Below are 23,867 nucleotides of genomic sequence, written 5' to 3'. Positions count from 1 at the left end.
GCTCACATGTGATTCCTGTTGTGTGAGTCTTCAGGGCTCATGTGAAGATGCGTGTTTGTAAAGACACAAATATTTACAGGCAGCCTACCTTTCTGGGTTTTTTGAAAAGTCTGTTTCCCCCTTTGTTTTCTTTCTCATACTCACCGCATGTCCTTCTGTGATGAGTTTTGGGTGCCTGCATGGAGTTTGCAGTAAGGAGTGAAACACGGGGAGAAAAGCCTTGAGTCCTGCACAAAGTTACAAAAAAATGGACAGGCTGGATGCATGTGCTGTCATTCCTCTGAATTTACAGTGAGACGCACTGTTCTGTCCTGTATTTGTGAAACTCAGAAGCCCCAACGGTTTGTTCATTCGCTATTTGCCGTCCGTTTGTATGTGACGTTTGTCTGGACAGACAGGGCATTGGAGGACAGGTTATTTGTTCCTGGGTCATTTTGAGACCGCCATTCTTCTTGCTCTAGCTGTCCTCAACTCTCTGGCATGGACGCCTGTGAAGAGAAACCTGAAGTGTGGATTCCTGGCCAGGAGCCCCAGATGTCAGGGGCTCTCTTGCCCCTCACTGAGGTGAAAGGTTGAAAGTTTTTGCCCTAACCTTTCCCTTATTTTTTAAAACGAATGGTTCTATGGAAGAGAGACCCATTTCAGAAGGAGTCAGAGAGCTGTTTGCTCGTAGATGACTGTATGGAATCTGACTCTGTTTTAATTTATTCACTGTCTATATGGTTCACACCTCATTTCTCACAGATACAGAGTCAGATGTTGGGTAATAGAAAAATATGCTCCTGCTTTAAGGTGCCAAAGATCTCTTTTGGCTAATACATTCTCTCCAGAGATAGAATTGGCCAACAGTGCAGAAGAAATACACTCTCTCCTTTACTCTCTTTTGATTTTAGCTGTGAAATTCTTGAAAATTTTAAACAGTGGCGTTGGACGTTTATACACTTGAAACGTATGTTACTGGCTTCTTGTCAATTTGAGGCCTTCCACCAACAACACTTGCAAAGTCGAAACCGATTAAAACTTAGGCTTGTCCATTTAAGGCTTAAATTTAGCCACCATCAGTGGAAGGTTATAAATAGTTAGGAATCTAGAGACGCAGAGTCAGTACCATTCACATTTTCTCTAGAAGTGACAATGATCATTTACTTTTGGTTTTCCAGGAATAAAATGGCACCCTGGGACAGAATCCTGAAGGCTTATACTAGATTAGAAACCTCTTTTTATTAAGGAAGAAACCAGTACTGTCATTGTGTGTGTGTGTGTGTGTGTGTGTGTGTGTGTGTGTGTGTATAAATACAAAAATAAGTAGTAGTAAAAATAGTCTTTAAAACAAAATATAATTTTATAGTTTATTATTGTTTGACTTATGTTAAGTAGAAGTAAAATAGCATATTAGCAATATGGAATTCTAGATCATAAAGAACAATAACTTTGAAAAGTTGTCCAGTTCTGGAATAAGAAGTTAATAGCAGATTTTATTGGTATACCTAATAAACTTGTGTGAAAGAAAGAGCTTTTGCTCTTAGTGGCAGAAACTCAGATTTAATGCTTGGCTCTGTGTTTATTGTTTTGTGACTTTGGGCAAGGTGTGCACTAACCGCACTGTGCCCACCTATCCTGTGGTCAGAGGTGAGTTTGTGGAAGAGAATACAAGGGAGGAGCTTAGTACTGTGCAACTGTGGGTGACCCGTGACCAAGTTTCCTTACTTTCTCAAGCACCATACCCTGTTAATTTAAAAAAACAAGTGCAGTCACCAAAGATTTATGAGAAATTATGTCAGCTGTCAAACTCATGAAGATCCTATGCATTTTAGAAAATAAACTGCTTTTAGGAAGCCATATAAGGCAGTATTTTTTAATATTTGTAGAGTGTTCAGTTGAGAAGCAAAATACTGTGTTCGAATTATACATGTTAAGGACGTAATGACAGTTTCTTCCTAAGAAAGAGTGATTTATGTTTTTATTTTATTTACTTATTTTTAAGATTTTATTTATTTATTTGAGAGAGAGAGAGAGACAGCCGGCGAGAGAGGGAACACAAGCAGGGGGAGTGGGAGAGGAAGAAGCAGGCTCTCAGCAGAGGAGCCCAATGTGGGGCTCGATCCCAGGACCCTGGGATCACGCCCTGAGCCGAAGGCAGATGCTTAAGACTGAGCCACCCAGGTGCCCCTGATTTATGTTTTTAAAGATTTTTATTTATTTATTAGAGGGAGAGAGCGAGCACAGAGGGAGATGGACAGGCAGACTCCGTGCTCAGCAGAGAGCCTGACATGGGGCTTTATTCCAGGACCCTGAGATCATGACCAGAGCCGAAGGTCGATGCTTAACTGACTGAGTCACCCAGGTGCCCCTAAAGAGTGATTTATGTTTAACAGAAACTGGAGAGAAGAGTTGCTATGCTTATCGTATTCCCTCCCACTTTCTAGGATTCAGTTTGCCATAAAGGCTAAACACTATGCTCTTTTGTATTTCATTGGTAGTCGGAAATTTCAGTTTGGATTTAATTTTTTGCTTAAAATCTCAAGAATACTATGGGAATGCCTTTGGCTAAGGGAAATGAAGTCATAATCCATTCTGAACTCTAGTTCAGTGATAGGGAACACTAATGAACTACTACAAGTATTCATCTTAACTCCTGAAAATAAATACATATTTGGCAGTTTCCTATCCCAGGGACAGCTCTATAGAGTGTTTTTGGTGGATATCAAATCATACATTAAAATGCTTGTCAAAGGGCACCTGGGTGGCTCGGTCAGTTAAGCATCTGCTTTCAGCTCAGCTCATGATCCTGGGGTCCTCTCTCTTTCCCTCTGCCACTCCCCACTTGTGTGCGCATGCTCTCTCTCAAATAAATAAGATCTTTAAAAAAATAAAATGCTTGTCAAAGTGACAAACATGTAAATATGTTGTGGGGAAACACTGCCCAGTGTTTTGTAAGGTGGTTGTTTTCTACATATAACCCAGACCAAGATACAATTCATGGATGGACAATTTCAAAATTCAAATAAAACCTTTTCATAGCATCAGCAGGATTCTTGTGTAAAGCCTGTAAAAACTCTACTGGCATGTCTTCAGGTTCCTGATAATGACAGCATCTCAGTGGTGATCACGTTCATGTCTCATGGAGACTGAAATTCTCTGCCAGATTGTGTGTGAAAGGAGCATATAGGTACAAATGCCGTTTAGCCATTAGTAGGTTCTCAGATCAAGTCTAGAAACGTATTATGTACCCGTAAAGGCCAAAGCTTTTCTTCTTCTTCTGTTTGCTTTCTTTTTTCCCCTTTTCTTTCCTCCCTCCCCCCCTTTCTTTCTTTCTTTTTTTGAAACTGGAGCCGTCACTTAGACCACTAGAATACATTCAGTTGTAAGTAAAGCCAGGCATTGCTTCTCACCTGAATGAGATGTTTTTAAAAATGATTGCTGATTGCTAATGTTCAAAATCATTAGCCATCAGGGAAATTCAAATCAAAACCACATTGAGATACCACCTTACGCCAGTTAGAATGGCAAAAATTGACAAGGCAGGGAACAACAATTGCTGGAGAGGATGTGGAGAAAGGGGATCCCTCCTACACTGTTGGTGGGAATGCAAGTTGGTACAGCCACTGTGAAAACAGTGTGGAGGTCCCTTAAAAAGTTAAAAATTGAGCTACTCTACGACCCAGCCATTGCACTACTGGGTATTTACCCCAAAGATATAGACGTAGTGAAGAGAAGGGCCATATGCACCCCAATGTTCATATCAGCATTGTCCACAATAGCTAAATCATGGAAGGAGCCAAGATGCCCTTCAACAGATGACTGGATTAAGATGTGGTCCATATATACAGTGGAATATTACTCAGCTATCAGAAAGAACGATTTCTCAACATTTGCAGCAACATGGACAGAACTGGAGGAGATAATGCTAAGTGAAATAAGTCAAGCAGAGAAAGACAATTATCATATGGTTTCATTCATTTATGGAACATAAGAAGTAGGAAGATCAGTAGGAGAAGAAAGGGGGGTAAACAGAAGGAGGAATGAACCATGAGAGACTATGGACTCTGGGAAACAAACTGAGGGCTTCAGAGGGGAGGAGGGTAGGGGAATGGCATAGGCTGGTGATAGGTATTAAGGAGGGCACGTATTGCATGGTGCACTGGGTGTTATACGCAAGTAATGAATCATGGAACTTTACATCAAAAACTGGGGATGTACTGTATGGTGACTAACATAATATAAAAAATTATTATAAAAAAATGATTGCTGATGGCATAGTGTGCACAGATGATTTCCCTTGTTGAAGGTGAGGGAGCACCACCTGGAGGAATCATGATGGAAACCTGACGTGATGGTGGGCAGGCTCCCTCCCTGTTGGGGAGTGTATTCTGTGTCATTTTTTCACCTTTAGGGATCCCTGTGTTTCTAAGAGACCTAAGGCTTCTGAGAGTGTTTGCCTGCCTGCATAATCCATTTCCCCGGTCTTCTCAAAGTTCCAGTCAGAGCCTCGGCTGGCACTAGGAGGGCTCCCCTCCTCACCATCTCCTCTCCTGCTCCAGGTTCTCTTGCCTAGAGTGTTGCCAGAGCACTAACTGCTCTCCCTGCCCCCACCCTTACTCAGAGTGGTCTTCCAAATGTATCAGTAAGACCTGATCATTCCTCACCTTGAAATGCTCCGTTGCATTTAAAATAAAATCCAGCTACATAAGACTTACCAAGACCCTCGCAGTCTGGCCCCCGCTGACATCTTCTACAACGTTCTTCCCTGCCCCTGCTGGGTCCCAGCTACCTCCACTTTCTTTTCATTTCTTGACCACACCAAGCTCATTTTGTTCATCGGACCTGGACACGAGTCTTCCTGGAAGGTATTATCCCCATGCCGTGTCTTCACCGGCAGAAGCTTCTGGATGTCGGAATGTTGCCTTAAATACCCCCTCCTTGGAGAAGCCCTCCCTAACCACCCGATGTAAGCAGCCGCCATCTACTTTAGATTGGATTATCTAATAACATCTATCTGTAGCTGACAGGGTTTTCCCCCTTCAGTTAGAACGTAGGCTCCACTGGCGCAGAGACCCATTTGTCTTTATATGATGTATCCCCAGGCCTCAGAACAGTAATTTAGGAAACGTTTGTCGAAGGAATGTATTAATGCATGGAGAAATGATGTAGCCAGTGTTTCTAACCTTAACTGATAAATTTCCAACCAAAAGTAAAGAAACTTGGTGAGTGTGTGCGGCTGTGTCATTGCTGTGAATGTCCACTTTCCTATAAAATATCAGAACAAACGCTCAGGCCTACGAGGTCCTCTTCCCCAGCCTCTGGAGGTCAGGATTAGTGCTCTCACTGGACTCTGTTCTTCACTAACACAAGCCCCCGTATATATAGCAGTCAGCGGCTTCCTTGGTTTATTGAAAAGTATTTAGGGGGCTTGTGGGAACAACCAAATATTCTTGGTATTTCGAAGATACGTGAGATTTTATGCCCCCGTGTTTGGTACCCATTGGATTAGGATATGAATACATATTGACAAGATGGACATGCTCAAAATCATCATCTCTGTCTTCTGAACTGCATTTGTTAATGTTTTCACACAGAGCTCTACACAGTTGGGAGCTTGAAAAGCTAAAAGCTTACCAAAAATAAGCCAGGTTTTTCCAATGTATTACATAAACTAAGAGTGTTTCCTTCAGCTTTTTCAGATGATCTGGGTAAAGTATTGCTTCAGTGAAAGAAAACCTTAATTGAGTCAGTTAATGAAGCCTTCAGCTGACCGTGCGGTGGTGGGAGGCCGGCTTTCTCTCTAGGGCGCCATGATTGCCTGCCCTAGTTGCGTTTTGCCCTGGGGGCCAGTGGGTGAGATCGGTATCTGTCATCTTTTATCTTAAAGGACAGAATTTCTGTAGATTTCATGCTGTTAATACAACAGTATCTCTGGCCGTCAGGAATCCTAGAATTTCAGAATTTTAGAACAGAAGAGAAGACGCATTCCATTGAGGTCACAGAGCACGTGGCCCACTTGAGGCTGGTTTGTGTCCTTCTGGTCCAGCAGGGTGCCTCTCCCGTGCTTTGATGGATCCCTGACTTCCCTTTATCCTCCTGAAGTAGCCTGCGATTTTTTACTTGTACCTCACGCTTAAAACGAGTCATTTCACTGGGGACAGAAGGTTCGCGATTATTTTTCTGTCAAACGAGGGTTATTTCCCACGGAAGCCCTCTCTGTCCCTGCAGACTTGTTGAAAGCCCCCTTCTCTGGGCTTGCTTCTCACAGCCTGGGCGCCGTAGTTGGTTTTCTTCTCGGGGTCACCTGTCAGAATGTACACTCCTTGAAGCAGGGGACTGTGGCCTTTTTTTTTTTTCTTGATCTTGTTTTTTAATGTCCCAACTCTGAATTGTAGATGTGCTGTGCTGTCATGAAATCTTTGTCTCCATAAAGATGGATCTTGGTAATCCGGCAGGTTTACAGTCGTCATGGTGAAAGTAATTTTTGAATGATCGTGTCATCTTCATAGAAATTCCAGCTTTTTGCTTCTATAATCTTAAAGTCAGCCAATAGGAGTTGGTATATTGGCTTATAAGAGTTGAAGTTAGTATGGCCAAAAAGCTTATTTGAAAAAAAGAAAACAAAACTATCCATCGTCCCTGCTGCTAGTCAGAAACACTTAGCATCTCAACGCTCTGTTGTCAGGTTTTCAAAAGATATTTGGTAATGACCGGTCCTGAATCCCACTGTTTTGTGCTTTGAGGAGTAACTGGTCTACCGCTGCCCCATCGGGGCCTCCTTACTTTATCAAGTTGGTCTAGTTTTGAACTGAAACAATGAAACAGTCCAGCTGACCCCTTCTGATGTTAGTCGTCCTTGTGGCCGCCAGTGTGGTGGTCTCTGTGCAATGTCACGAAGTCTCCTTGGCCTGATCAGACAGCCTCGCAGGACCTGACTTCTGCTTGGCTCGTCTCATCGCCCCTCGTCACTGCCCACACACCCCTTATGTTCCAGCTGCAGCAGACCGCATGCTCTCACACAAGTAAGTGCAGCTGATTTTTCACACTGCTCTGCCCTTGTCTGATTAGTAATCTCTGGGTAGAACTCTCTGCTGTCTTCCTTCTTTGCACACAACTCAAGAGGTGCGGTAGACTGACATGACACAGATTGAGATGGGAGTAAGGAGAGGGTGCTGTTCCGATCCCTAGCATGAGCAGCTGAACAGACGGAAGCCCACCTACTGAAATGGGGAAGACCGCAGTAGAGCAGACAGGCTGGGAGCGTGGGGGCATCAAGGGTTTGGAGGGAGAAGTGTTCAGTTCAGGTGCCTCTGAGATATCCAGGTGAGCGAGGTGGGAAGTCAAATTGTATATATGGATCTGTAGCTCAGAGAGGTTCCAAATTGAGGAACTTCTATCTTGGAGCTGTCGTTTTATTTGAAATGAAGTGGAAGAGCTCTCCAAGAAAGAGGGTTTGGAGAATGTGACAGACTCCTAGAGAGCTAGCAAGTTTAGAAAGAGAAAAATGGGAAGCAGGCCATGAAGAGGCCAAGGGAAATTAGAGTAGCCAGAACAGATAGGAAAATCAAGAGTATCCAAAGCAGAGAATTCAAAGATGAGAAGGGATGTCACCTGGGATTTATTGGTTTGTAGGGAGGTCATTGGTAACCTTGGTGAGGTGTACTAGAATAACGGGGGACACTAAAGAGTGAGTGTGGGATGGTGTGGTGACCACATGGGAAGATGGTTCCTTCCATAAGCATGGCTCTAAAGAGGTAGGACCATACTGGAGTGGAAGGATGGTGGGTGTGGAAGAGTAGAGTGTGAGTGAGCCCAAGAGCAGGCTGACTTGGTTTCCTGTGTTGTTGTTTTGGTTTTGGTTGTTTTGTTTGTTTGTTTTTGTTTTTGTTTTTGTTTTTTTTAAGATGGATGGCACTAGGGCTTTTTTCCCCCTTCTTCTGATGCAAATAGGCAGAAGCTAGTAGAAGTGCCAGGTGATATTACCATTTTATAGTTTGCTCACAATTGATGGTGGATACTATTCCTTAGTCACAAATATTGACATTTATATACTAGGCTCTCTTCTATGAATTTATATTTGAAATAGAGGAAAAAAACTTGCTTTAAAAAAAATGTCCATTTTAGTCTTATATCCCTGAAGTCAGGTAAACAGTATAAAGTACTTTGTTTTTTGTTTTTGTTTTTAACAAAGTGCTTGGTTATTCAGTAGAAATCCTGTTCTATGCGTAAATGACAGAGATTTAAGTTGAGCATTTTCCTGCACTAAGTCCTTGATAGGTTGGTGTCTTTTAATATGATTGAATTTTAATATCAGCAAGGACGCAGGTACATTTGAATAGAAAGCAGTCATTTAGTTAGGAGATAGAGATTTTAAAATGCTACTTCTAAAAGTGGAAAAGATGACGATGAATTGACTTTTTGTCTTCTATGGAATAGAAAACTGGAGCTGAAAAGGAACAAAGCCAAGACCAGTTTTTGTAGGTGAAACAGACTGGGGATTGGGACTGTGACTTCATTTATACCTGCACGGGGCCTCCTTGGAAGCTCATCACTATCTCTTAATTTCTTAGTCATTTACTAAATCTCTCCCTGGGAGAGGAGTAATGAATAGTTACTGTTTCTTGAAAAGACAGAGGATTCCTCTTGCCATCCCACCGGAACACTCAATGAAAGTCTTTACCTCAACTTTTAGGATTCAGGGTTTCTAGTGATTCAGGATTTTTCTTTTTTTTCTTTTTTCTTTTTTTTTTTTTTTAGCTGGAGCAGAACACAGCTGATCGGGTAAACTTAGTTTCAAGAAAGGGCAGAGTTTAAGCCAAAACATTTTGTGTTGCTTTCTGTTTGGAATTGCAAGTGATGGCGTTCACTTCCAGTAACTGAAATCATTGACAGCTTTGTTGAGACCAAAGTGAGTATATCAGAGGAGGAGGGAGCATTGGACAATAAGAGACTTCAGTGAGCTGGAAAGGGAAGTGTGTGACTTTAAGTGGCAAGGGTCATCCAGGAAAGCAAGGAGTGAGCATAAGAAAAAAGAAAAACCAAAGCAATGCAAATATCCTACAAATCTGCTTTAAGAAAATGTTTTGGCATTTGGGTATAAGACCGGAAGTGCACACTCTAGAATTATGAAAATAATGAGTTAAAGTTAGAAGTACTGTATTTAGGTGCTTATGCTTTTAATTGTTTGCCATTTAAAAATTAGTTCATCACAGCAGGTGGGTAGGGAAGAAGACTTAAAGGTTTTGACACTGGATTTATTGATGTAGGCTGTCGATGCCGCTTACTGATCGGTACAGTATGAACTCGTGCCCTTTCAGATAGGTGGAATTATAGTATTGATTCTAGTGAGACTCCAGAACTAAAAAGCCTTACATTTTTAAGGTTTATTGCTCTGCTATCTCTCAGCCGCAATGAAAGTTTTATTTTATTACAATTAGTCAAGAAACAGCAGTGATTTTCATTCATTATATTATGCATGTAGTGCTGGGGGAAATAATATGCTTCAGAAATATTTGACAAGTGCATAGGAGTTTATTCAAGGTTTGAGGTTCTGTGATTTATGTGATCTATGACAGGTAAGGTATCATATGGGATATTTGTAGGTAGAAACTAATGGTAGGTTATTTTATTATTTAGATAGTTGATAGGTGGTTGCTGGGTTCTGTTTTGCATTTTTGCTCGGCTTTTGCAGAGCTGGCTTTCTGCCTTAGGGACAAGTCATGAAATCAAAGAGAAAAGCAGGTCACAAAATGGTTCCATGATCAGAATAATAACACTGAAACTCAAAATTGAGATGTTCTTGTACTAATTTTTCTCTTTTAGTTCATGTTTATCATGGGGCTAACGTCATGTGTTTAGAAAGATTCCTATTTTAACACGCATTGGACAACTTCTTAAAGTTAGAGTGTGTTGATATGTCCAGTCCAATGGCGTCTACGCTAAAACTACATTTGTGTAAAAACTCCTTATGTTTATGAAGACAAGGAGGCTGAAAGAACGTGGTAAAAGAGGTGAGAGACTTCTGTAAGAAGGCAAACTGTAAGAAGATCAGAAGTTTGGCATCTTTCACTCCCTTCCCCACACCAGCCTCACTCAGTCATCACTAATTTCTAGGCGGAACCCCTTGTTTCATGGAAGAGGAAGCAGGCGACCAAAGAAATTAAGTCTGTCATCCAGGCACACACATGACAACTTATTTGCTGCTAATTATTTTCATGTATTAGATCTATAAAGATTATACATACATTTTAAAGTGAAATGAACTAAAATGTTTCTATTTTGAGATATGATTCTGGTTTTGCTTCAGTGACCATTTTCACATCTAATTATTAAGTTAGAGCTATTTGCCGAAACACACAAAATAGAGACTCTTAAATATGATATTCATAGAAAATAGAAGACCTTGAAGATATCCAGCATTTTTTAAATATGATTTATACGTAAGAACTGCCCTGTCTGGGAAGAAAAGTAAGCATCTTTTTAAAATGTACTCTTTCTTAGTCGTTTGCATTTTATTTTTAAATTTTATGATCTAGTGACTCTTTGGTTACTCTTACAGAGATTCTCTAAACCACTTAAACGTTTTCTTTTTGAGTTTTTGGAAAACCCTTTGCCCTACTGGTAAAATAATCAGCAACAGCATCTATTACCTGTAGGGAGATTTCAGCTCTGAAAGTTGTAACTGAGTTCTGTTTTCCGTTAAATGTAGAAATACCTACTTTTTCCTCACTTGAGAAATTTTACAATGGCTAAAGGCTATGAGGAACAGTTATTACACATTCACGTATGTAGGTGGATATGATAGTAATGGGGTTGATTTTATTCGTTGTTCTTCAGATTATTCACATGCCTACTGTGGTCCAGGTACTGCATTGGTACTGGTACCACATGTAGGGTAACGATGTAAAAAGGGCATGGCTCTCTCAGGCTGACACTTGAGGAATGCAGAGGTGGCCACTTGAAGAGCAGAGGAAAGACTGTTCTCACAGAGAGCAGAGTGTCTAAAAAGCCTGGAGGCAGAAAACCTTGCTGGGCTTTGCCAACCAAAAGGAGATCATGTGTCCAGATCATCGTGGGAGAGAGGGGTAGGCAGTGTCACTGGGCATGGATTGGGTGTTGAGGCCTAGGCTTGTGCTGGAAGGCCATGGCAGTTAAGAGTTTGGATTTCCTTTAAGCACATCGGGAAGCTATTAACACGAGTGCTGTGACTAGATTTCTGTTTTATGAAGATCAGAATAGAGGTGGGCAGGAAGAGACAGGGAAGAGAAGGTTTATTAAGGAGTTCAGGAAAGAAATGATAGCTTGCATGGTGGCAGGGGGCCAATTCAAGATATATTTTGGAAATATTTATATAGGTATTTGTATATGTATGTGAAAAATTATATATTTTGCAAAACATATTTTGCAAAACTTTCCTATATTAGTTAGAGAAAGTAAGGAAAAGGAACTGTCAGGGCTGATTTCTGGAATTCTGGCTTGAAGGAATGACATTGCTATTTTTTGGGGTGAGGAAGAAGAGGGAGGGGAGGAACGGACTTGAGAGAGAAAAATCTAGAGGTATTTGTGAGCTATCAGTTAGGAATGTCAAGTGGGCAGTTGGGTTTTAAACCTCAGAACAGAGGTTCAGACCAGAGATATGAGTCTACAAGCAGTTGGCTTCTGGGAAGTGTTTAAAGCCCTGGGAAAGCATAGCATTAAGTGGGAGAAAATGTCAATGAGAAGAGGAGAGAGCCTGAACCGCGATTTCCAGGAGATTCCCACATGTAGAGGTTGGATAAGAAGTAGCCTGTAAAAGAGAATAAGAAGGTGTAGCCTGAAAGATAGGAGAAAAGCAGGAGGGTGTGGTGTGTTCTGAACCCCAAGGGAGGGAAACATGCTGGCAGGGAGAGTCTCGTCACCTGGGCTGGGGCTGCCAAGAGGTGAAATGAGATCAGGACAGAAGAGCGTGGGTAGTCCGTGGCACTGTCCACCTCAGTGGGAGTCAGACTGCGGTCCTTGCAGGGAGAGGGGAAAGGAGGAAGTAGAAGACAGTGAGGGTTAACACAATTTTTTGAGAAGCTATGAGTGGAAAGCAGAGAAGTATGGTCGTAGCTGATGGAGGGTGTGAGATTGAGGGAAGGCTACTTTGTTTTGCTGAGATGGAAGCCACTAGAGCATGACTATATTTTGGTAGAATTTTAGTCTGAAGGATATGTATTAGATTGGCCCTGAGTAAGCGTAGCGAGGTTCAAGGAAGACAGAAATGAATTTCTGCAGCATGAAACAATCCAGAGCGCCTGAGCTGTGCTCCGGGAGTTCATCCAGGGGCCCAGGTTGGAAGGGGCAGCCCCGGCATCCTCCTGAATTTGGGGCCTCCATGACTGAGTCTATGGTGATAATGTTGATTATTCTTCCCTAGCCAGTGAAAAAAGGAAGCCTAGGGCAAGTGCCCTTGCCTTTATGAAGATGTCCTCAACGCTGGAGACATAGTCTCTCTTTTCTCATTGGTCCAGACTTCATCACCTGGCCTCAACTCGTGGTGGTCTCAAGCTGGATGGAGGAATACCAGCTAAAACAAAGTTTAATTACTGAAAGGGAGATGGAAAAAATGGATTCTGAGAAGAGTCCATTTCTTCCACTCCTTGGGGTGAGGAGGGTTAGAACATATATATTTCTGTTTCTAAACCATGGGCAGTGCTTGACTTATATTTGGCACTTAGTTGAGAGTTCAGCAAACTGAACTATTAAAATTGACCCTCTCCCTTCTAAAAGGTCGAATTTGATCACAGGCTCTGGATTACACCATACCACCACCTTTCCTCCTTTCTGTCTTTTCTGTGGACTTCACACTTTCTAGTAAAAGCATACAAAGAAGAATATAATATTTACTTTCAAGATTTGCCTAAAAATCTAAACTGTAAGAGGAAAAAAGAAAATGTGTTCATCTTATTTGGATCACTATCTCGTTCAGTGTTTGGTCTTGATATTTACATATGCTTTGGGCAACTGAGCACATGGCAAGTTGATATATCTTTTATTCAACAGAAAGAATAGCTGGTGATTATAAAAAGGAATCTTAGATACAAAACATGGATGTAGCATTTAGTTTATAACATGGATTGGTATTATTTGTATGTTCCCTCTTCAAGTTATTAAACATATTCCAGTGCGTGTTGTGAAGATAGGAACTAAATGGTGATTTTACTATGGAGTAGTATTTTGATAATTCTGTATTATACTAACGGGTGTATCATTTGCTTAGAGTATTACACTAACCCTTTGTTCCTGATATTTTTACCATAAAATTAGAATTAGGAAGGGAAATCATGTGACAGTCTGGGATATTTATTTTTGAGATATTTACCATATAGCTAAGATAAGAAATTACTTAAAATGACATGGTAGCTGCTGGCACAGCTGCTCTCTTGCTGTTTCAAGCAAAAAAAAACTGCCTTAAGCATAGTGGCATGCCCATTAGAAGGAACCCCCAGAAAATAAGTTCTTTGGATATGGTCAGGTCAATTCCCTCATTTGGCAGATGGGAAAACTAAGGCACAAAGTACTTACGTGTCTTGACTGGTGAACCGTTACAAGATGGTGGCTCTATTTTAGAAGGTCTTTTTAGGTGTAAGAGAAGATTATTAGGGGCACCTGGGGGGCTTGGTCGTTAAGCGTCTGCCTTCAGCTCACGGCGTGATCCCAGAGTCCTGGGATTGAGCCCGCATTAGGCTCCTCTGCCGGGAGCCTGCTTCTTCCTCTCCCACTCCCCCTGCTTGTGTTCCTTCTCTCGCTGGCTGTCTCTCTCTCTCTGTCAATTGAATAAATAAAATCTTTAAAAAAAAAAAAAGATTATTAGATATTAAGAACCATCATGTGAGTCCCTTATGAGCCGAGACAAACTCCTCTTTCAACTGTCAGGGGAAACAGGAGGAAGCCAGGAAGAAGCTGTGAATTTTCGCTGGTGAAGGAGGGAGAGATGGGGCTCCCAGGCTCCCTCCAGCCGTACCCAGGGCTTGTCCAGTGTGGGACCCGTTCCACGTCGCCAACGAAGCCTCTGGTGTTGTGGTCACTGTTCACTCAAAAGCGGCCAACAGGGTTCTGAGAAAGCACAGGAAGGGCACTTGCTCGGTGAAGAATGGATAGATTCAGGGGTTCCAGAGGCAGAGCTGGGGCCCTGGGTAGAGCTAGGAAGGGAGAGGGAAGGAGAAAGAATATCTGCTTCCATTATTAGATCATCCTTCCCAGAGATTAAAATATAGATCCAGCGGATGCAGAAGATTCATTTTTCTGAAATTAAGTGTGCCTGAGTTATGTAATTTTTAGGACGTTACTTTAATGTCATTTTATGGCCATCTGTGGCAAAAACCTAATAGGAAGAAAACCTGTGATCATTACAAATAAATTTGACTTCGAGTTCAGTGTTCGTTCTGAACCATCTTTGTGGTAAACGGAAGTCATCTGTTAGGGGTGTGCAGCAGCATCGTGTTTGCATTGCATACATGTTTCCCTTTTTTTTTACTGTGGTTCTACGCAGCCTTTCACCGAAAGCATCCTAGTTTTTGTGCCTAGCGAACGTAATTACACCAAGTGACGGGACCTTGCCATTTTCTGTTTGCAGAACAATCAACCATGACGACCGAATCTGGCTCAGACTCGGAATCCAAGCCGGAGCAGGAGGCCGAGCCCCAGGAGGCCGCGGCGGCGCAGGGGCCCGCGGGGGCGCCGCAGGGGCCGGGGCCCGAACCCGAACCCAGCGGCGAGGAACAGCACCAGGCCCTAGAACAGTTCGAGGCCGCGGCGCACAGCACCCCTGTGAGGAAGGAGGTGAGCCCCGGGACACAGGCCGCCACTGGCTGCCCTGCACCTGCTAGCATCACCCAGAAAACCAAGTCAGGAATGTGTACTGACCTTTTTCCAGGGTCTGGGCCGACCTTGGTCTCTTAGCACTAGAGGGAACTATGAGGGGTCATCTGTTTCCCCCTTCTGGTCCCAGGCAGATGGAAATTGATGCTATTTTAAGACTTTCAGTGAATGACATTCCACAACCTCACTTGGTAACTCCTTCACTTGACAAAGCACTTCAACCTACACTGGAATCTGGACTGCGGGTTATTGGTTTTATCTGGGTTTACAGGGAGGCTAGACACCACACCAGCTTTAATTAGGCTCCTAATTTTTATTCAGGCTTAGCAGTTAGAGCTATTTTGATTCTTCTCAGGGGTCACTGTGATGCTGATGTTGCCAGCTACGTTTAGTGAACGTTCACGTGGGTGTCTTTACCCCTTTATGTGCGTGTATGTTCAACCATATTATCTAGACATACTTAAGTTGTCCTACGTAATGCGACTATTTCTTTTAAAAGTTTTCATACAAAATATAAAGGATGGTTTATGCTTGGGCTTTGAATGAATCCATGTTTAAATTATTTTGGCTTGAAACTTCAAACCTGAAATCAACCTGTGTTAGGGTACCAGTTCATGCTATGGTAAGCAAATCTGGGTGTCCCTGCAAACGACTGACCTTTTTCTAGGTTGGAAGTATATGTGTCAAGCTAGAAATTGTACAAGACGTTGAGAGAAGAGACACGAAATCAGCATGTTAGTAAAGTTCTTTGGAAGGCACAACACATTATTATGACATTAAACTATGTTTACAACCTAATTATTTCTTTTCCCATGGTATTTATGTTCTGCTTTTAAGCAGTATTAAAAATAACATTTATTTCCATGTTCTGTACATAGATGCTGTGTCTGATCTAAAATGTTTCATGATGGGGAGCTGGAGGTTATCCTTCCAACTTATTAAACAAAACGTAAGGAGCCATTGTTGTCATCATGGTTTTCCTTTACCGTTTCTTTCTTTGGAGATGTGAGGATGGTGGTGTTTAGATTGTTTTTAAACCTTCAGAAATTTAAAATTACAGACTGGATTTTTTTTTTTTTATCCATTCTTCCCTCTTAACTCTGAAAGGAAATAAATGTGAGAGTGGGAAATAATTGTACAGAAGAAAGAGTTTCTGTGCCGAGATGTGATACATGTATTTTATCTTCCGGAAGTCAGATGTCTGAAACAAGATGAGAGAAATGATGCTAAAGCCCTTTGAGGGAAAGGTAACTGGCTGCCGAGTCAGGAGAACTAGTTAATCCTGCCTCTTCCCTAGTTATTTTAGGGATCTCAGAGAACGCATTCAGCCTCTGAGCCTCTGCTTCCTCATTAACAAGATGAAGAGATCAGAAAAGGTTGTTTTCTCAGGTTCTTCTGCTCTCCGCTTCTTTGATTCGTGCTAGGAGCCCAGTTATGTTGGAGGTGAAATGAAGTACATTTTGGTAGTCTGTGGTGATGAAAACATGGGCATGGCCGGGTTTGAATTCCAGGCTGCTAGTTTTATGGAGGAAGTTTGTGGAGACCGTGCCCTTTACCCTTTTCTCTCCTGTGTATAAATGAGGGTAAGGAGACCTAGATACCTACCTTCCAGAGCTGTCATGAGGATTCAGTGAAATGGAGGAATGCAAAAAGGGTTGACACTGATACTGATATTTTTGAATTGTGTATGTGACTACAATAGACGTTTCGTTGAGGTCCTTGTCTGCTGTTATGAAGTTGTTGAAAACGTGCATGAGAGGCTCAGTGATGGGTTCGTGCTTGAAGTGTTTTGGAAACAACACCTCCCTTTGAACGCTCGTGGTTTCAGGGGTGTCTGGAGTTAACCTATAAGTAGCCCAGAAAGCACAGTCTCATACAGATACTTTTTTTTTTTTTTTTTTAAGATTTTATTTATTTATTCCACAGAGATAGAGACAGCCAGCGAGAGAGGGAACACAAGCAGGGGGAGTGGGAGAGGAAGAAGCAGGCTCATAGCAGAGGAGCCTGATGTGGGGCTCGATCCCATAACGCCGGGATCACGCCCTGAGCCGAAGGCTGACGCTTAACCGCTGTGCCACCCAGGCGCCCCTCATACAGATACTTTCATTTTATCAGAGGAAAAATGAAATTTCGTCTTCCCCAATACAGAGAAAAAGTTGATTCCAGGTGGTGAGATTTAAATAAAAACGTAGCTTCTGTTGACTTTGCCTGTGATGAGATGAAAATGTGAATTAAAAGTACAAAAGTCTTGGGGCGCCTGGGTGGCGCAGTTGGTTAAGCATCCGACTCTTGGTTTCGGCTCAGGTCATGCTCTTAGAGTCCTGAGATTGAGCGCCCCCCAACCGCAGGCTTGGGGCTTGAAATTCTCTCACTCCCTCTCCTTCTGCCCTTCCCCCACCCCGCTTGTGCTCTCTCTTTCTCTCTCTCTCAAATAAAAAATCTTAAAAGTGTGAAAGTCTTATGTAAGTTATAAGCACTTAGCAAATATATGATATAAAATTCTAAGGTTACTGGGGTGCCTGGGTAGCTCAGTCGGGTAAGCGGCTGACTCTAGATTTTGGCTCAGGACATGATCTCAGGGTCGTGAGATCGAGCCCTGTGTCTGGTTCTGTGCTCAGCGGGGAATCTGCTTGAGATCCTCTCTCTCCCTCTGCCCCTCCCCCCATGCTTGTTCATACGTGTGTGTGTGTGTGCACACGCGTGTGCACGCGCACTCTCTTTCAGTAAAATAAAGAAATCTTAAAAAAAATTCCAAGGTTACCAAACTTCTTCAACTAGTTTAAGGCCAAAATTCATGTTTGAGCTTTTTTGCAGCACTATTTTAATGCTTTGATATGAAAGACTAATAGTCCAAAAAAAAAAAAAAAAAAAGTTGGACCAAGTTGCGAGCGCAGATTTTCTTTTATTTACGTCTTTTAGCTACCTCTAGCCTTCTCAACTGTTTTGGCCTTTGAAGTTGTTTTTTCAGTTTTTTCATGGTCCCTTCACTCAGCAAATTGGTCTTTTTATTCTGAAGAACTTCTCACAACTTTGCCCTGAATTCCTGTGTAAAGTAGTGGAGGAAAGGACTGTATTTATAATCTGGAGGGAATTAGGTAGAAAATGACTTTATAAAAGCAGAAATCCATACCTAAAATCCAAAATAAATAAACCACAAGATAACTTTGTGATTAGAGTGTCATAAAATTGTAGCCACTAATAAGAAAGAAAAGTTGAAGTGATAAACCTCAATAAACCTTTATAGTCAAGGTCATGTGCTTTTAGCTACTAGGATAATAGTATGTTTGTGAGAGAAGAAATTTCATGCTCAGCCAAGGGGCCTAACCTGAATTTTGCAACATGTCTGTCTTTGGTCTGTCAGTGTGCATTTGCAGACTGGTGGAAATGATAGTCTGGCCCATGAATTGAATTTGCACATTAATACCATTGGTGATCATTTAATAGAAGAGGGCATTGTACGGTGACAGATGCTAGCTGCACTTGTGGTGAGCACAGCATAGAGTTGTTTGATCACTATTTTGTACAGGTGAAACTACTTGTGATATTGTTTCAACTGTACTTCAATGAAACATATGTATGCAAACACACATATATAAAGAAGGGGGATGTAAAGAAAATAGTTGCACATAGAGATTTCCAAGGGTATTTATTGATGGAAGGGAGAATTTAACCGTTAGGACATCCTCTGCCGTTCTGAGTGTAGCCTGGACTACACTGTTGTGCTCTGAAAGCAGATTAAAGCTTTTGGACAGATGTGATCTGCTCTTACACTGGCTCATTACAGTGAGGGAGGGAACAGACTAAAGGGGATTACTTTGTGATGAAATTCAGTGCTGCTGGCTTCGTGGAATTGATTTAGAGCTGAATCAAATATTTTAACAGATGTAAAATTACTGAGAAGATTAATACTTGAAGCTCTCTAGGCCTTAAAGTTTATAAGGTACCTTATATGTATGTAAGGCATTGTGAGTCATAGAAGGAGCCAGTGAATGAAGAAAACAGAGTACAGTAAATAAAATCGAAATGATTTATTTTTAAAGACCTGTACTGTCTAATGCCTTTTTAAAAAGTCAGGAGTCCATTTGGATCCTCCTTTGCTTAGTGAAGTCTTGATGGCGTTTGCTAACTCCGTGCTTCTAAATTAAATTCTCAAGTCAAACTGAAATGAAGCTCGTTGGTACATTTAAATGGCAAAAGTTATTTAGGTGAAACCATTAGCATTATAAATATCCATGTAGGCATACATATCCATACACAGTATCCTGATCCTGACATCTCTCCTGCTCTGGGAAATAGGAAAGCTTATGTCTAAAGGGTTCTGCTCTTGCCTGAGCAATGCAATATTTATTTCCTGCCTTGCAGTGAAAACTGTTCATTGTTTGCTCTTCACAGGTCACTGACAAGGAACGGGAGTTCGCTGCTGGGGCTGCAAAACAGCTCGAATATCAGCAATTGGAAGACGATAAACTTTCTCAGAAATCATCTAGCAGTAAACTATCTCGATCTCCATTAAAGATTGTCAAAAAGCCTAAAAGCATGCAGTGCAAAGTGATACTTCTGGATGGATCAGAATATACCTGTGATGTGGAGGTGAGTGCATGTTTTAAACCTTTTTTAGCGCAGATAATGAGAACTGGAGAATGTTGGTATGAAACATACAAGACACGTTCTTGTTTTCAGAACTCTGGAAGGTTATTCAGACTGAGTTTCTAGATACAAAATTCTTTTCAAAGCCTCCAACAGGAGATCAGATTACTAAAAGTACTTATAATGTCTCCAAAATGTTACAATCAAAAGAAAAATGTCAAAAGAAAAAAGTGATCTTAATTAAAAAAAAAAAATCTCCAGCACTTTCCATGGTGGGAAAAAAATGGGGGCCTTAAAAATCAAGTTTTTCTTTAATATCTTATGAGCTATCATTTAAATGAATTTCCTTTTTCTCCTTGAGTACTTTTTCTATTTGAATAATTTTACTTTTTCTATTTTAAATTAGTAATATCTTTTGTATTGGAATGATTGCAACTTTTAATCGGTATGAACTTGTAAATTTCTGTATATAGCATTGGTAGGATCATTTGAACTGTGAATGTCCTCCTCTTGGAGTAATTTTTAAATGTACATCGCGGTGGGCATTGCAGCCTGCGTGTAAAAGGGCCTACTCTCCTTGGTTCTTTTTGTGAAGAAAACTAAAATCCCTCTCAGAGAAGGAGCAGTTGAGTGACTTTTGTCAGAGACATTTAACAAGGCCAAGTTAACAGATGAGAACACCACTGTCCATAGCAGTGGAGATGGGGGGATTCTCCATGTGTCACGGAGAACACACACACAGGGCGTGAACTGAAAGCACAGGAGCGTCCGGGTGGGCACTAGCCACAGCGCCGGCTCCCCACAGCGGGGAGGGGGCAGCTCGCTCTTTCAGCAAGGCCATTCAGTTTCAGATTGAACGTTTTCTTCCCAAGAGCTTATTCCTCCCACCTCAGCCGCCTGCCCTTGGTCCGGCGGAGACATCACGCCGCCCTCCCCACCCGCCCCTCCCATCACAGGTCTACACAGTTCGCCTCTTCTGCTCTGTGTGCTGCGAGGCTCTCCCGGGCCCCACAAGCAGTGTCTGTGTGTTGTCACGCACTTCTAGTCGTCCGAAGACCCCGCCAGCTCCAAGCCCACCTGATTTCCTGGGTTCCTCATTCACTCCTCTCTGCTTTCTCTGTCTACAGCCCCACATCTTTCCTCTTCTGTGTTGCATGATGCAGTCCTGCACCCAGTCCTTTTCTTGGGTCATAAGATTCAAATCCATTTCATGTTGATAATGTCATTTATGGTGGGGATGGGGTTGGTGTACTAATTTTAGATTTGCAGGAACATAGAGGAAAAAAGGAGTTTTTGAAAAATTCTTAGATCAAAAATTACTGCATCATATATTAATTGATAGAATTTCTGTGACCCTGTCACCTGACACCTACGATGGGCTGCTGCAGGGAGTGCAAGGCACGTTCCGAGGGTCCTACCTATGGCGTGCCATGCACAGATGCCTCTTTTACATTTTTCTGGCTTTGATTTTGGCTAATTTCTGAGCTCAGAGTATCCAGTTACTGACTTAGAGATTTATTCTGGAAATTGGGAGATCTGATAATGTACTCCTACCTGGGTTTTACTCTGAAGCTTAACGACTTTTGTAACCATGAGAGAGATTGTATTTTTCTAGGGTGGATCCACTTTCTGGAAAAATTGATCTAAGTGAACCTTTTTCTTAATTTTGAGGAGAGTCTTTTTGTTGTTTGTATTATTAATGGAATAAACAGGGTTACCTGGCAGTCGTTGTCTAGTCATGGCTACCAGACCTTTCTAAAGAAGAATCTAGAAGAAAGTTTATAGTGCCTTGTGTGTAGGGGGGATAAGTGCTTCAGGGCTAACTGAGGTACATGTAAGTGTTGATCATGTTGTTAAACTTAATTTATATCCCATGCTTCAAATGTGTTATATAATCTGTGTTTTTGAGTTCAGAATTTTTATGTTGTAATTAAATTTGGATATTATTCAGTGTTACTTTTAATGTCACTGAACATTTTGAGTGACATGGCAATTTTGGTCAGTTATTTTCTTTTGTAATACTGTTTTTATAAAGTTGACAGATTCTTTTTTTTTAAGATTTTATTTATTAGAGAGAGAGAGAGAGCAAGCACACAAACAGGAGCAGGGGGCAGAGGGAGAAGGAGAAACAGGCTCCCCACTGAGCAGGGAGCCCAATGTGGGGCTTGACCCCATGACCCTGGGATCATGACCTGAGCCGAAGGCAGATGTTTAACTGCCTGAGCCACCCAGGTGCCCCCAAAGTTGATGGATTCTTAAGGATTAAGAGTAATTCTCTTTTTCTGAGACATAAAGTCCTTGGCCAGCAGAATATTTTCAGTTTTACAACAGACATTGGTAGTTGAAGAAAATGTGGTCACTACTGATTGACATACTTGTGGAGAAAATAGAGAAATTTGGGCATAGTAAAGTGAAATGGATTCATTTGTAGCTGACTGGTTGAATAAGAAAAATGGATTGTGAATCAGAGACGTGGTTCTGAAGGCGACAACAAGATACAGCCGAAAACACATGTTCAGAGTGACTGTTGATTTTAGATACGCACTGCAGAACATAAATCTTGACTGGTGGGGTGCATGGGGTATAGTAGGTAAACGGTGGTTGAAAAACATTGCCCTAGGGAAGGTGTCCTTTGGTTTTGCCCTCCTCTACACAGAGTTTTTATCAACATCTTGGATGAAGGCACACACACAACGAATAGCTGAACAATATTTTTAAGTAATATAGACCTTTAAATGTGACTAACAGCCCATGTGCCAGAACCCAGGTTTCTCATGAAGCGGACAGTGTGTGACATGGAAGCAAACTAGCAAGATAGTGTTTAGCAGAAATGGAGCCCAGACTTCACTCTGTAAGGATCAGATGCAAAATAGAAATGTGTTGGGGGAAGGGGTGGTCAGATTTAATAACAGTTTGGGTGAAACTAATCCTTGGGTTTAAGTCAATTACAAACTCAGCCTTAACCAGCCGTGTGGTGTAGCTGTCAGAAACTTCCATGCGGTCACAGTGGCTTCTGTGGAAGTGTAGCGTGTGGTTTCCCGAATGTGGCCAGCGCCCAACCCCCTCCCCAACCCCCCCCCCCCCCGGGTCCTGGGCCAGAGAGATCCCGTCTGCCGTGTTTTGTTCATTAGTTCCTATAGGATAGCACTCTTCAGAGCCACCAGACCCAGGTGTGAAAATAGATTTATCTACTTGTAACCCATGGGATTTCAAGGAAGTTTAGCTTTCTGAACCTCGGTTTCCTGACCAGAAAAATAGGGGGTGAAAATGCTTGCCTCAAAAAGCCGTTATCGAGAAGATTAAAGCAGATGCTTAATTTGAACACTTTCTGCAACATAGCATATTCTTAATAAACGGTAGCTATTTGATAATGGGAGTGACAGTGAACTCTGACTTGAGCTTTTTCAGCAGAGAGTTATAGGATGGTGAGTGATCTGGAAACCTCTTATGAAGAATGATTAGAGAAATAGAGTGTGTTGAATAAAGAAAACATTTCCACATGTCCCCTTCTAGATTTGGAGGGGACAGAATTGCTTCTTCCAGTAACTTGGAAAAGTTGGCATTGAATGACTGTCATAACATACATAGTTTGAGGTAGAGAAAGTAAAACTAAGGTAGAAGTTATGGGAGGTCCGATTTTTAAGCAAACAGAAAACAAAGGTTTTAAATTATTGCTGTCAACCTTGTCATATGTGTTCTGTAGGAGGATTCCAGCAGGAACTGTAGGTACACTTATGGAAACCATCAGATGCAGTCTCAGACCAGACAACTTCCAATGCCCCTTCCTACTCTAAGATTGATGGAGAAAAGAGACACACAGAAGTCTGAATTGAAAAAGCAGAATTGCCTCCCTAATTCAGTTCCCAACAACTACAGTTATAAGTGAATTAAGAAGAGAACGCAGGAGACAGTGAGAGGTGTAACTTTTTTTTTGCATTTAATAAGGCATCAAAAAAGGCATTTTAATGAAATCTCTATGCTTAAGTGTTTTCCCCCATGACTTATTTAATGCCTTCGTGACTTCACCATCAAAATCAACGGAGGTTCACCTCCGCCATGACTTCATCATGAGAATTTATAGTCATACATAAAGTACCCCTGTCAACACACACACACACACACACACACACACACACTCCTACCTCGGACTAGCACAGCCCAGTTCTCTTTTCTTTTGAAACCACAAGGTAGCATTCCCCCTGCCCCACAGTGCTGCAGTGGGACAGAGCCAGCGTTCTGAAAAAGCGAGATACAGGATTAGGTTGCTCTCTGAGCACAATGACTGAACCCTTAAGTCTTCAATTCCTGCCTCCTCGTGTTTAGATGGAAGCCTTTTCTAATCATGCTGGCTTTTTCATACTTCCCTCCAGCAGTAGGCTTAGATCATTGTAGCATTCAGTGTTTTTCCATTTGACTATTTCCTTAATTATTTTTTCACACTCTTAAATCTTGATCAT

The 23,867-nt window shown here is 41.8% G+C and overlaps 1 protein-coding gene across 8 annotated transcripts in view; it reads left to right on the top strand.

Annotated features, from left to right (window-relative positions):
* Window positions 1–23,867, top strand: part of EPB41L3 (erythrocyte membrane protein band 4.1 like 3) — a 226,581-nt gene that overhangs the window by 128,498 nt on the left and 74,216 nt on the right. For 5 of the 8 annotated variants that reach the window (XM_057313230.1, XM_048218429.2, XM_026496021.4 and 2 more), the window contains exons 2-3: window positions 14,579–14,784; window positions 19,216–19,413. In XM_057313230.1, the coding sequence (XP_057169213.1) occupies window positions 14,590–14,784; window positions 19,216–19,413 (393 nt within the window). In that variant the 5' untranslated portion in view covers window positions 14,579–14,589. Of the gene's footprint in view, window positions 1–14,578; window positions 14,785–15,701; window positions 15,773–19,215; window positions 19,414–23,867 lie in introns of all 8 variants that reach the window. The other 3 variants (XM_026496017.4, XM_026496018.4, XM_026496016.4) reach the window with 1 other exon arrangement.

This window comes from Ursus arctos, unplaced genomic scaffold, assembly GCF_023065955.2.
Source record: "Ursus arctos isolate Adak ecotype North America unplaced genomic scaffold, UrsArc2.0 scaffold_17, whole genome shotgun sequence".
Lineage (NCBI taxonomy): Eukaryota > Metazoa > Chordata > Mammalia > Carnivora > Ursidae > Ursus > Ursus arctos.
This window is presented reverse-complemented; position numbering and strand designations above follow the sequence as displayed.